The 15,109-nt window shown below is 32.8% G+C and overlaps 1 protein-coding gene across 1 annotated transcript in view; it reads right to left on the bottom strand.

The window, feature by feature from the left end:
• Positions 1-2,138: 2,138 nt before the first annotated feature.
• LOC106459287 (pyrokinin-1 receptor-like) overlaps positions 2,139-15,109 on the bottom strand; it is a 31,709-nt gene continuing 18,738 nt past the window's right edge. Inside the window, exon 2 of the mRNA XM_013918898.2 lies at positions 2,139-2,662. Coding sequence (XP_013774352.1) covers positions 2,310-2,662 — 353 coding nt within the window. The 3' untranslated portion in view covers positions 2,139-2,309. The remainder of the gene's footprint in view (positions 2,663-15,109) is intronic.

The raw sequence follows: 15,109 nt of genomic DNA, 5'->3' as shown, positions 1-15,109 counted from the left end.
CGCAGATAGCCCTCGTGTAGCTTTGCGTGAAATTCAAAAACAAACAATATAATTCACTGTTGTCATGTAATATTCTGGAACTTTAATGGTTGGGCCTGTGGTGGTTAACTTCTCAAATGTTTTGTGTAAATAGCCAGAACACTTTATTACTTCACAGTTTAGGATGTGGTCTGTTAAAATCAAATCAAATTCTCCTTCCATTGATGTTGTGCCAGTAAGTCGTGATATCATCAAGAAACACATACCCGTCTCGATATGAATTATTTGTTTTCTTTTTTTAAATAAGCAATCGTAATTCTCGTTCCCATATTATTCACGCATATTAGATAAGTTCCATGTTAGACAATGCACTATAGTTATCAGTAAGTTTGTATTAACATTAGGTTGAATCCCATTCACATCTTCAAAGTTGTTGTCAAACAATTTGCCAACATAAATAACCTCTCTACCACTATCATACCTGTCGTATCTCAGCCGATATGAAGAGCTCTGGTATTAGCGGAAAGGACTCGTTGGCAATGGTTATAGCAGATATAGTGTGGATGACATGTTATTATACATCCTTCATTACTCTCACTCGGAAGTTCTTATTAATAATTAGATTAAAAGAGATTGAGTTTGAGGGTTTTCTCGTAATTTTCCATATAAAAACGATATTTATTCATAATTTGAAAAGTTTTGTTAAAAATTGTTTGAAAGAACGACTGCAGATGTATTGGCAAGAAAAAAGTAACTTCAAATACAATAAAAAGAGCTGAACAAATAAAATCATTTATGATAATTAAACAATTATAATTGTGACGAATTTATTATTATATATTTATTTTAATATAAACGTTTATTTAGATTAAATTTCTATTTGGAAATACACATACCTTATACTGTTAAATATGTATTGCGAAACTCCCACCTATTCTCCAAAGATGTAGAAGATTCTCCAGAGTAAGAATCAACAATATATGTATGTACGTAAATGCTTAAATTTGTATTGTTACGTAATCTGAATTTTCTAGAAAGCCTCCACACGCCTATAGATATAACCAACGCGACGCGCCAAAATGAGTATCTATTATTGGTTTGCTATAGTCAGTGTGGTATAAACTTTGGAAGCTATAACTGTGACTGTTATAACGCTTATTATTCGGAAAACTTCAGATATTTGACCATGAACCTTTACAAAGTTCGAACATTACAAATCATTTAACTTCAGTGGATTCTCATTGGACATTAGACAACATTATATAAATTCATCGTGTGTGTGTGGTTGATAAATAACGAAGGACAAAGCTAGCTAGCTTCCCGTTAAGTGAATTATATCTACATCAACTCGTAATCAACTCGCTCATCGTGAGCTCTCGATAAGATGTCAACGAAGTTCCAGACTAAAAAGAAGACTTTATATTGCTTGTAAGTTTGTGAAACTTTTGTTTATAAATCATTGTTTAATAACTATTTGTAGTAACTGTTATTGTATAATTGTATTGTTGTGCGTATATTGAAACGTATGTGTGGTAAAAAAAGGAAAACTGTGTATCAATCTTGTTGGCAAATATCATAAAATGACTATATATCGGCTTTTACTTAACTGCTAAATCCAAAGTACAATTTAACTATTAAATTTAAAGTATCATTTAGTTCGGTTTCAGACCATTTCAAATTATAATACGTAATATAATACATTGATGAGAAGTGAACAACTAAATACATTATCAAAAATGAATAACTAAATTATTTGATAATAATTATAATAACTAAATTGTATGATAATAACTGAAATAATTAAAATGCATCGATATGAACTGTACAATTAAAATAATTAAAATGCGTTAATCAGAACTAAAAACAAAAATGCATTTCGACAAAAACGTTCATAAAACAAAAGCCTATTATAATCGTTCTAGGCAGGTTTTTTTGTTGCTATAAAAATATTACTTAAGCCGTGAATCCCTAACACTGATAATCAGGTTATTCACACAGTAAGCTTTTAACGTGAGGATTTAGGTGGAGAAACACTTAATTCTTCAATTCTCAGAAGCTCCAGCCAATTATGTTTTACAACTTAAAACAGTTTTCTCCTTTGAGGGTCTCTTTACTCATCATCAGACAAGCGTTTTGATTGAACGACGTATGTCGATTCAATAAAAGCGCCATCATTCGTCCCCTGAAGACTGAAACTCATCCTTCCGTTTTCGTCTTCAGGTTTGTGGATTGAAAATGCTAGACACTCCCGTCTCTCTGACTTGTTCCCGAGCAGAAGGGTTACTTTTTATACCCTCAGACATGGAGTAATATTGCTGAACTGCAGAAGTTCAACGTTGATAAGGATGTGATGACTCGGAGAGTACAGTTAGGTCTGTCGTTTCGAAGGCAGTAGAGTGACGTGCGATGTATCTAGGCATGACCGTGAAGTTTTGAGATCGTGCAATTTGTCTTCCACAGCATTTTGCTAAAGTCTCCTTAAAAGCCTGTCGAAATTTGAATGACATAATACTGTACAGGATAGGATTAATGGTAGCGCTGACGTAATATAGCACGCCTGACATGTACATTAGTACGTCGTAAATAATGGTCTCTGTAGGCGTAGGATCTGTGACGTAAGTCGCCATCAGACGTTGCGCGTGAAACGGAGCGTAACAGACAAAAAATGTCACCACCACAGCAACTGAAAACAGGAAAAAATAAACAATTTAGTTATAAATAGTTGTGTAGTAATTTGAAAACATAAATTTTGTTCATTTACAAAATAAAAATCCCTTCGTAAAATTTTAAGAACTTTCTCAAATTTCAAACAGAATAAAAGTTTTCCAATTATCTTTAAAAATTAAATTCATCTTTAGAACGTCTAGAAGAAAAATATTTTGTAAATAGTTTTTACTTAATCATGGAGGCTTTTACAAATTGCTTTACTTGTGTAAAAAATATAGCTCTTTACAAATTGCAGTTACAATAACGACACTCCATACATTACGTTACCGACAATAGCATGAAAACGCAATAATATTTTTATATCCCTTTGATATATTTTTTAAAATTTACAACATTCGTTTTATTATATTAAAATCTCTCTCATTACTTAAAAAAGAAATTTAGCAAAATAGGTTATATTGGGGAAGTTTATTTGTTTTGTTGAATTTCGCTCAAAGATACTCGAGGGTTATCTGTACTAGCCGTCCCTAATCAAAGTGTTGATCGAGTGCCCTGACCATCAAGTTATACTAGAGCCTATTTGGGAAGCTTCAGTCACAGTAAAACTAATAATTAATTTTGTTGAAATGTGATATAGAAGGGATAAGAAAAAGATGTTTGTTTTCTGCTTTCAATATTCTTATAAATTGCATAATGTGAAACATTTTCCCCAATTTATGGTACAACATCAATGAACAAGAGTTACGGTTGAAACATTGTGCAGTAAATTATTTTGTAAGATAACTGAAAGCAGCAAGATTCGTTTTCTTTATTCTCATATAAAAATTATAATAATAATTTTGAAACATGTTCCAAGATAATGTTAGGAGTTTTTCAGACATTTTGCTGTGATTTTTTTTAGTGCAAAGCTACATACTGTCTATCTGTGCTTTGTTCACTGTGGGAAATTGAGCCCCTGATTTTAGCATTATAAGTCCTTAAACTTACAGTTGACCCACCGGGATACAGATTTTGTTCAGAACCTAAAAAGCACGGTATTGTAATATTTTTGGGAGTTTCTTTCTTTGCATTTGGACTGAGCAAAATAATTTTGATCTGTTATGATTTTTTTTTGTTTACAAATTTTGAAAAATATTGGTTTTTATTGTGTTTTTTCAGATCACAATATCAAACCTTTAGGTAAAACAATAAGCAATTTAAAGAGTAAGCGACATTTATTAATGGATTATTATTCAGAAACTGCTACTAATCGAACAGTTGAGCATAAAGGTATAGCACTGTACACAAAATTACCCGTCATTCCCTTATTTTGACAACTACTCTCACTAACAGTTCATAAAATGTATATATATATGTATAACTTTCGTAATGTGATTATTTTACAATATATAATATATGTAATAAATACGCACTGTTCAAAACAATCTACACAATAATACTCTTTTTCGTGTGTCTGTTACGCAAATAACGTGTGCACGCATGCGTATTTAGATAGTAAGGTGCGCGCGCATCATCATGACAGAAAACTGAGTATTATTATCAGAGACTCTCAAGACAGTTGCGCTCAGATTAGAGTCTTTGTTGCAACACTACTTCTTTATATACAAGATTTATAGAATAATACAAAATAATTCTAATCGCACCTGATTCTTGTCATACTATAATTCTGCTGTCGGTACGCCTTATAAGCATGCGCAGTAAGACTTTTACCCAGAAAAACAGTGCAAGCACCTGCGTGTGCCAGAGAGGTGGAATGCTCAATGAACAAGTCACTACAACTGTTCTACGAATGATGGGATAACAAAAAGGTGGATAAAAATATTCTTTATTTACCATTCAATGCAACAACATTAAAAGTTTGAACTTTTCATAAATGTTTGACGTGAGGCCCGAGAATAACATTATAAGTTTATTTATAGATAGTATTAAGTACAGTATAGTTTAATCCTAACTAATCTCAGGTAAAAAAAAACGTACACAGTACGGTGTTAATTTATCTCTTTATCGAACTTCGGCCTAACATTAGTTAAGGCTTTTTAAAGTACGACCTAAATACATGTGGAATTATATAAAATTATATTTTATTTGTATCATTCTACAAATCTTGTATTTAAAGAAATACTGTTGCAATAAAGATACTAATTTGACAGCAAACATTTTGCGGGTCTCTGCTGTTCAACTAATAATCGGAGTTTTCTACATACAGCTATATTAAGGCACAGCTACTATTATTAATTAAATAATGTCAATGGCATTCCTAAGATCATTTATATGGCAAACAAGTGCCAGGTGACTGGTAACGTGATCTAATATCTGCATTTTAGTTGAATATAAGTGCATAGGATATGCAGCGTTTCTCAGTTAGAACTCCAATCAAAACACGTGGATTTTCCATGTAGTAGGTCTGCTAAAAGACGGTAAAACAAACTGTTACAGAGTGGCTACAGGAGGTAGAATCACTTTCATACTACTGTTATTTAGAAATATGGGCTTCAAATACCCCGCAGACCTAAGTTTTCTAACAGTATCAACAGTTCAAAATAATAACTGTAATAAATTTAGTATGTAAATAGTCCGAAACAAAAGTTGGCCTATATTTCATATTACTAATGATATGTGTTTCTCTATCTCGTTGTCACAAAACAATACTTCTTTAGTGGTGTCAAAACCAGGTGAGCTGGTCGAACGGTATGTTCACAGACAAATTACACTTCACAATGCAGCCAAGTGCAAGTCTTGTATGCTTTTAGTGATTGGTCGGTACTATATCCAATGGCAGTGGTGGAATACTGGTTTGGGTAAGGATCAGTAATGGTGGCCACTGACCTTTATGTGCTACAAAAAACCATATAGGTGGGCATCTTTACTACAATTATTATAATGTTACCATATTCAGGCGTAGTTGGTCAACATTTTCTTTTAATGAAATAATAGTCCACTTCTCCTCCACCACATCGAGCTAATTAATAACATCCTGGAAAAAAGACGAATAGAACAAACTGATTGTTAGCATGAAGTGAACTGCACTGAGAAGACGCTTTGCAGCACATAATTTACTTTCTATTAGTGTTGATGGACTGGAAGCAATTCTGACAGAGTAATAGGCTATATCATCCAGGAATCTCATTGATTCAGTCATTTGAAGCACGTCATCATCGATATAAAACTTGCATTAATATCTGAGATGATCATATACTTTATTAACAAATGTTTTCTGATCATTTACTTTGTGTGTCGTATCAAAATAAGAATTTGTAGACATGGACTCTAATAGTATATATTTGCATATCCGATCACATCACTGGTCACCCGATACTTGCTTTATACAAAAATGAACTTGGGATGACACTGATATAACTTAATAAGAGTAGCTGTGCCTTGTCATAGCTAAACATAGAAATTTCCGAATAGTCCTTAATCATTTTGAACAGTGTAAATATGTTTAATTTGATTGCACTGTCGTGCTAAGTACATGATAATTAAAACTTAAATTCTGACTTTAGGAAAACTTGATTTAACTTCAACTTAAGAAGAATGAAAATACCCCTTTAAAACCTGAAATGAAATTTTGAATAAGTTTGTTATTTTGGTTTCAAAATAAGTAAATCTTGTAAAACAGTATGAAATTGGTCTATATTCTAATCACTTCTGGCCAATTAAATTCTACCTTCTTTATTCATCTAATCTTTGTAAATATACTTTAATGCCACAGAACAAAAGAAATTTTCAGAAAATATAAATAATAAACTTTAAATGGAATTTTTATTCAGATATATTCTTCTCTGAGTTTCATGTTCAAGTTTTCTTAATAACTGAAAATGTATTTCTTGCGCTAAACAATCCTTGTTAGCAACTAAATTTCAAATTTCGTAATAAAACACCCAGTATTGTCTAGTCTGAGGAAAATATTGAAGTTGTATTCATATTACAGATTTGTATTTATATTACAAATGTGAGATTCTCTTATGGTGAAATACGGCTATAAACCCACAAGTCGAGCATTTGACCAATCAGGTATTTAATCCGCCAGTTCACTTTCATTAACATTAGAATGAAGACAGCTAGTGAACAACACTCACTTCTCTTACAACACACCTATGGCCACAAAGTGCAGATCGAATTTTAGTGGCAAGAAGCTGCGAATCATGAACCCTTGGGTCCACAGTCTGAGCACGCTCATCATTAGATCATGGCCGGCCAGGTACTAGTAAAATACGATACGGATTTACAGCACGCTAAAACTATTTTTAATAGCAACTTTTCCGTCTCATTTTTAATACTGTCTTCCAATATTAGTTAGCATGCTGGAACCGCCGAATAAAAAACATCATTCTTTGCACTTTGGCTTTGGGGTCATGGGTGCTCGTGGGTGACGATCGATTTCAAGATATGGCAGTGGATAGTACTGAACAGCGGCCATCCCTCTAGACTATCACATCAAAATTATGGACGGCTAGCGCATATATCCCTTGTTCGATGACGAAGGTTTCGACAATGTTTTGTACCTGATGATGACAAAACCTTGTCGAAACGTTGTACATTTGCTGTTATGTTAAACTTATATTAAAGTTTTTCTTCATTATCCATTCAAGCCGTCTCCAACCATTAATATATCCCTTGTGTAGGTTTGGGCGAATATCCGAAACAAAACCAATAAATTTCCCAGGAACAGAATCAGAAGTTGCTATTAAAAATAGTTTTAGCGTGGAGTAAACCTGTTTTTCTGACTGTTCCAGGAAGATGCTTTAGAAAATAAGGATTTCCAGGTACAAATTACAAAGGTACATTTCTTCCTCGGTGTTTGTTTTGAACAGTCAACGCGGTATCAAAAGTCACGAACGAAATTGTATTATCAAGAAATAATGCTGAAAGTTTTTCAGGCTATCTGTTGCAACTATGCAGTCAAAGTATAAATAGACTAGTATTTATGATGTAGCAGCAAGTGGTTTACTTGTTCCTTTTTGTTCCGATTAAAAAGGGCATGGCCAGGTGGTTAGGGCGCTCGACTCGCAATCTGAGGGTCGCGGGTTCGAATCCCCGTCACACCAAACATGCTCGCCCTTTCAGCTGTGGTGGCGTTATAACGTGACAATCAATCCCACTATTCGTGGGTAAAAGAGTAGCTCAAGAGTTGGCGGTGGGTGGTGATGACTAGCTGCCTTCCCTCTAGTCTTACACTGCTAAATTAGGGACGGATAGCGCAGATAGCCCTCGTGTAGCTTTGCGCGAAATTCAAAACAAACAAACCAAACCGGTTAAAAAGAAGATTATATTTCTCTTGAAAAACCAAATTTGTATGTAATATACTCATTCCAGCTAAATAAAATTCAAATAATATTTTCCATACACAAATAGAGCCGCACTTCTAGAATGAATTGTAATCATGCTTTTGGTTACAAAGTGAAAGAAAGTCGCATCCTTGGTCCAGGATTTGTTTATCTAAGGATTTGAAGCAAAGGTTATCAAAATTTCTACAAACGTGATCTTGACTTCAGAGTTAGTGATCCGAAAGTGCTTCAGAATGGAGTAAAAGTTCATAAAAAGCCTGTAGTAACCCTTGATTAACCAAAGCGGTTGTGAGCCCAGAGTCTATCAAGTTGAATCAGAAATCCATTCAAGTCTGCACAAAATCTATATTTTGACTTCATAATTAATTATTCTAAAATGTCTTACGAGGGGTGGGAATCTATGATAAACTCCTAATCCTTAATCAAAAAGGCAGTAACTTCAGAATGTATTAGACTGGATTAGAAATCAGTTTTAGTCTGTTTAAACCATTGATCATTATTTCAGGTAAATGATATCAAAATATACGAGAGTGAGGCAGAAGTTCATAACAAATTATGTACATAACCTTGACCTCGGTGTTAGAAATGTGAAAGTTCATTCTAATGGGAGATGCACTTACACCAAAACTTAGAGCAAATTCAAAGTTCGCATATAAAAGGGTTGAAAGATATTTCCTTAACACACATTTACAAACCCATCCACTCAAATGAATTCATTTAGCTTGAGACTAGAGATCTTAACAGTACAACAGGGCAAGGATGAATTTATATGCAGGGAAAGGTTACCTCCTGCACCGAACCTCTATGTCTTTTGATAATATATTAGGCCTTGTTGTTTTAGAGCATAATAAAACACCTATTCTGATGGCTACCACGGCGTAGGCGATGCCAGTAAGCATTGACATGACAAATGTATTTTCACACAATAATGTGGAACAGCAGCTAGAACCTTGAAGCTCGTCCTGAAAAACAAAACTATCAATCAATTAGGTTGTATGTTACTATTTACAATCTAACATAAAGGTTTAAGTTGTGGGCTTAAATATCTATTGTAATTTCACGTTTTTTTACAGACACATTGTGTAAAATAGCATATTCTTTAACATGAAATATTAATTAGTTTTGACTTTGTGATTTCAACCAAAAGCAGAAAATATATTTCCCGTTTACGCTAATACATGTTCCTCATCACCATTAGTTAAGTTGGGGACACTAAACAGTATTTTAATTAAAACTATCTTACAAGCACAACCCTAGAGATGCTAGTCAACAACATCACCCGCCAACTCTTGGGCTACTCTTTTATCAACGAATGAATAGTGGGCTTGACCGTCACTTATAACGCCCCCACTGCCGAAAGGTTGAACATGTTCAGTGACGAGGATTTTAGAAAATGGAAACCTGCATGTCGCTTTGTAATGTTTATATTATTATTTTTTACTAATATCACAGGGCGAAACAGATAACCTACATTTATATTTTACAGAGATTGAGTACGTTATATTAAAACAATTTTGAAGACTCGCCACGACTGTTCATGCTTCATTTGACGACCGTACATCTTGACATAAACTTTGCGTGGAAGTTTCTATTGCAAAAGGTTGAAACATAAGTATTACAAACCAATCTTCCATTAAACTTGGGATATATCCTACTGAGAAACAACTATATAATAAATACTATAAAAACAAGACACTGCATTATTATGTAAAAAAAAAAGAAGGAAACATAAGGGAAACTGAAAGAAATTCAGTCAGTCTTCTTAATACCTCCGAATACTTAATAGAACAAAGCATCCGGTGAAAAGTATCTCTTCGAGGCCATTCGTTTGTTCCAAGATTGAGTAACTCAGTGAAAGATATAAACTTTATTAGTTCGGACAAGAGAAAAATGATAAATAACGTGCAAGTTATGGAGAGAAGAGAGTAGGCGGATTTCTTGATAACGCTATATCAGGTTAATGTGAAAGAAATTACATTTACATTACAGAATTACCAGAGGTTCGACCACACGGTGAATTTAATTTTTCTGTATCTCCTCTTTACCGTAACGACCTTAATTCCAACTAGTTTGGGATCAACCGGTATTTTTGTAAGTCAAGAATTTTTACAGCCGGATGACCGGCACATATACAGAGACGGGTATTCGAATTCGCGACCCTCATATTGCGGGTCGAGCGCCCTAACCATCAGGCCATGCACATTTTTTATTTTCATATACTATTCCGCTGAAATTTTCGCCAGTTTTAAAATTTGTAATTGTTAATAACACTGTATTATATCATTTACTGTATTTTAAAAATGTTTTGCATTACATCATAAACAATACAAAATCGTGATCTGTACATTATTAACATTACAGAGAGATCAAAACAGGGTAGAAAGAGTACAATCTCCAGTCTCAGATTAGTTTCACAATGCCATTCTTAGGTTACATTAGTAGTTCAGATTAGTTTCACAATACCATTCTTAGGTTACACTAGTATTTCTTTTCTCTGATGGTGCTGTACAAAAAAAAAGATGGTGGTCAGCATAAAAGTTTTTATTTGAATGATGAAATAAAGAAAATCATAAAACTGGGAAAGGTAAGTTTTTGATATTAATCTTGTCATATTCACCATTTGGAATGTTTTTGTATGTACGTATATATACACATGATCTGATGAAAAAATGTAAACCTCATGAATCTAATAACAAGAATCGCATTAGATGGTTTATTTATGTATACGGGAACAGAAATCAATGTGGCATGAAAACGTTATTTTTTTTCTATTTTGCTTGGAGCGGTTATTTCAGTTGTAAATGGGAACTCACAAATTCACATTAAAACTATAACTTTACTTTCTTTTTCATAGAAAACTTTTCATTTTTTGGTAGAATTTTGGAAACAAAAATCGTAAAACAACGGCCTGTAGTTACGAGTTGTTAGAAATTTATTTTTTACTAACATTTTGAATAGCTTCAGAAAGTTTAAACTCATTTCACATGATAGCTGTTGAAAACTTCTACATTTTTTAAACTATAATTAAGCACCGGATAAAACCCGTCGTTGATTCAATATCCTACATAGTCTATTCCTTATTGTCACTGGTGAAGGAATTTCACCAGGGCATGCTAAAATATACGCTCGTTATTCAAACTGATATTCGATACTCATACTTTCAAGTGCTTCCTGGTGTTGTCGGAAAGTCAGTGTGTTTATGTTATGGCACTTATTACCTAAGTTATGCTTATTCGAACATGAGAAGACACAGAACAGAGAGGTTGTTATTTGACCGTCGACTGTTCATTTTCCCAGTGGTTACCTTGGAAACAATATTTTTTAATCTGTTGAACAAGTATGATATCGACACGTCTACAATTCAGATGTTCTACAAACGCTGTTATTATGAAAAAGACTATATTTGTAAATCATAATAAGAACAATAACCAGCTGTCGTTAGATTAATAAAACCGCTATAAATATGGCTGAAAAACACCATTGTCGTTCCGTAGCTTACTTTGAGTCATTGTTTTTCCTCAATATGTATTTTTATTTCAATCGACACCAACTAAATCTTATAGGTTTCAAAACAACTTATAAGTATTAATTAATTAATTAAACTGTTTCAATTATTTTTCAAAACTACATGACCTTAGGAGCAGAACACAAAGCATCATCTATTAGTTTGTTCATCAATAGAATGATTATGATTTTGCTTTATTTATATAACTACTTTTTTTTAAAAGCTGCATGACCTAAGCAGCAGAACTCAAGCGGCCCCTGTTGGCTTTTGTCACCGATTATGATTGTAATGTATATGTGTAACTTTTCATGTTTAAGTTGTTATAGCTCTTGTAATATCGAACTGAATTTCACCACTTATCACAAATCAGAAAGAGACTTTTAATTCATGAGAGTGAAATCATTAACGTGTACTTTTATTCGTGCATGAAGTATCTATTTTAATAAATATTACCAAAAACACGTTTCAGCTGAACCGAAATATTGAGGAGTAACCAAACATGATATATTACTTTAACTTTTTTAAACGTCATTCAGAGTTTACTTACAAGTTGATCATCTCAAAATGGAGGAGGCGTATATTAACATCTAATAACGGAAGTGTCGTGAAATGTATAATATTAATTTGATATGATACGTATCACTTTTAACCACTTAACCGGGGTTCAGATCTTTTCATATCCGCCTAATCTATTTGTTTACAATAACCATTTGTAAACTTACACCAGTCTAACTACAGTATTTGGTTTCCAAAAATTAGATATTTTTACATAGTTTTACTCAAAACTAAAGACACACTTAAGTATGTTTGAAGAATATAATCTAGTACTACTTTTATCGTCTGAATGTGATAAACGCAAATGTTAGAATGAGTAGAATAAAAATAACCATGTTTGGGATTTTGAAATTGGAAGTAGAATTACTACTTTTCTTTAGAACCTAATCCAAGTTTCTTGTTAAGCATGCTACGAAACAAGGTATTCTCATGGTTTAGAATTACTACTTTTCTTTAGAACTTAATCCAAGTTTCTTGTTAAGTATGATACGAAACAAGGTATTCTCATGGTTTAGAATTACTACTTTTCTTTAGAACTTAATCCAAGTTTCTTGTTAAGCATGATACGAAACAAGGTATTCTCATGGTTTAGAATTACTACTTTTCTTTAGAACTTAATCCAAGTTTCTTGTTAAGCATGATACGAAACAAGGTATTCTCATGGTTTAGAATTACTACTTTTCTTTAGAACTTAATCCAAGTTTCTTGTTAAGCATGCTACGAAACAAGGGATTCTCATGGTTTAGAATTACTACTTTTCTTTAGAACTTAATCCAAGTTTCTTGTTAAGCATGATACGAAACAAGGGATTCTCATTGTTTCTCACACCATTGTAGAAATCAGCTATGATTTGTTTGCAGGTGTGATTAAACTTTATTACTCGAATTCATTTGATATTTTTTGACAACAAATTCATTAATGTTGGTGTTAAAGGTTCCTATTAAGTGGTAAAATGGTTTTCTAAAACACAGTATATGGTGGAAGATAAAAAAAAAAACTTTATAAAAATATGCAATAAGTTTCAGTAATACTTTTAAAATTTGAGCTTGTTTAGTAAAAACAATTAACTAATTATATAGACCCTGTAAGAATATGTATACTTTTACTTGACTGTTGTGACCATTAACTCTTTTGTCCTCGTTTTTCAATATAAAACGGATCTGCCAATTACAAATAACCATAACGTTTCCTGTATATGGACTGTTTGATAAACAAAGAAAAACGTTTAGATTGAAGAAACTCCCTCGTTAGGTCATATGTCAAGAAAATAAGCCTTGAGATAAGAAATGATAAGTTATGAGTAAAAAGAGACAGAACCCACGCAATAAAGTGACAGATTGTCTTATGTCACAAACAAACACCTGCTAGATGGCATAAGCAACTGTTGTTGTTCTGACCTTACGAAAGAACAAAGTGTTTGCTTCTGAACTGAACACTGGTGTATCAACTCTTTTTGTGTGTTTATGTTTATACACAGAATCTTTAACGCACAGAAATCTTTGTAAAACAGCTTAGAAGGAAATCAGGTCAGATCAAAATAAACATCTTCTAATCCAGTTATTGTTTTCTGTCCTATCGAGATTAAAAATGTGTTGTTGTTTTTCGTTTTTGAGACAACATTTAAAGTTTACTGTTTGAATTATAAAGTGTACTTTAAAAATTTAATAGTTTTCATGAACAAAAAATTCCCATACATTTCAATGAAAACACTGTCTTTCTTGGTTTGTTCCTAACAATAAAATCAAGTGTTGGTATTGTATAATAACGGTAAACATGTTCATGATTCTTGGAATGTGACTGTGTCTATATATGTATATAAACTTGCTGATTTCTCAAGGTTTATTTTTATTGTTTAAAGTTCGAGAGTTCCAATATGGTCTAGACTGTTTAAAAACAGTATTCCAAATGGTTTAAAGTTGGAATTAGTTACTACAAAAGAAACATCTTACACAATTTGTTTAGAACCTTTCTGTTTGTTACTGTTGCATGTAGTAACGTAAAGCTCATTAAAAAAAGCCTTTCATCAGTACAGTTGTTTTTTACCTATATTTTTACACTTATAATGCTGCTAATGAAACAGAATTTTGGGCAACTTTGTACTTTCCAAAGTGAAAAAGAACCACACATATACACATACATATATATGCATGTACATATATAGCCAGGTGTACTGCGTGCATATAGTCGTTCTTAACTCTGTCGATCGAGTCCAGTTGCCTACACAAATTCTAATGTTGAATGAGAATCTATCATTTTACATACTCATGTATATATACTACACCTTTCATTGTTATGTTTCTTTTGAGTGCACATTGATGGATGTAGTTGCTGAAATTATGGTTGTTATTGGTGAGTACGAGGCTGTTAGCTGTTATAAACGTGTTTATTATTTGGTATATTATAGCTATTAATTACCAAAACTGCGTTTAATACTTGGCATGATATAGCTGTCAGCTATTAGAGCTGTGTTTATTGTTTATTATGATTGTGACGGATTTAATTTTATATATTTATTTAAATATCGATATTTATGTAAAGTAGATTTATGTTTAGAAATGTACATAACTTATACTGTTAAATATGTATTGCGAAACTCTCGCCTATTCTCTAAAGTTGTAGAAGATTCTCGAATGTAAGAATCAACAATATATGTGTGTACGTAAACGCTAGCGTTAGCGTCAGTATTATTACGTAAACTGAAATTTCGAGAAATTCTCCACACGTCTATAAATATAACCAACGCGACACGCCAAAATACAGTATCTATTATTGGTTTGCTATAAACTTCGGAAGCTATAACTGTGATTGTTATAACGCTTTCTAATCGGGAAACTTAAAATATTTGGCCAGGAACATTTATAAATTTCGAACATTACAAACCATTTAACTTCAGTGGATTTACATCGGACATTAGTACTTTTATGAAAGCATTACCAAACTTCAACGGTGGGAAACTCGGCGAAGAATACAGAGCTAGCTAGTGAATTGCACCTACATCAACTCGAAATTAATTCGCTCATCGTGAACCCTCGGTAAGTCGTCAAGGAAGTTCCAGATTAGAAAGAATACTTTGTACTGCTTGTAAATTTGTGGAACTTTTGTATATAAGTCATTG

The sequence above is a fragment of the Limulus polyphemus genome, unplaced genomic scaffold, assembly GCF_000517525.1.
Source record: "Limulus polyphemus unplaced genomic scaffold, Limulus_polyphemus-2.1.2 Scaffold587, whole genome shotgun sequence".
In the NCBI taxonomy this organism is placed as follows: Eukaryota; Metazoa; Arthropoda; class Merostomata; order Xiphosura; family Limulidae; genus Limulus; species Limulus polyphemus.
The sequence above is the reverse complement of the archived record's forward strand: the minus strand, read 5'-3'. Positions and strand labels throughout refer to the sequence as shown.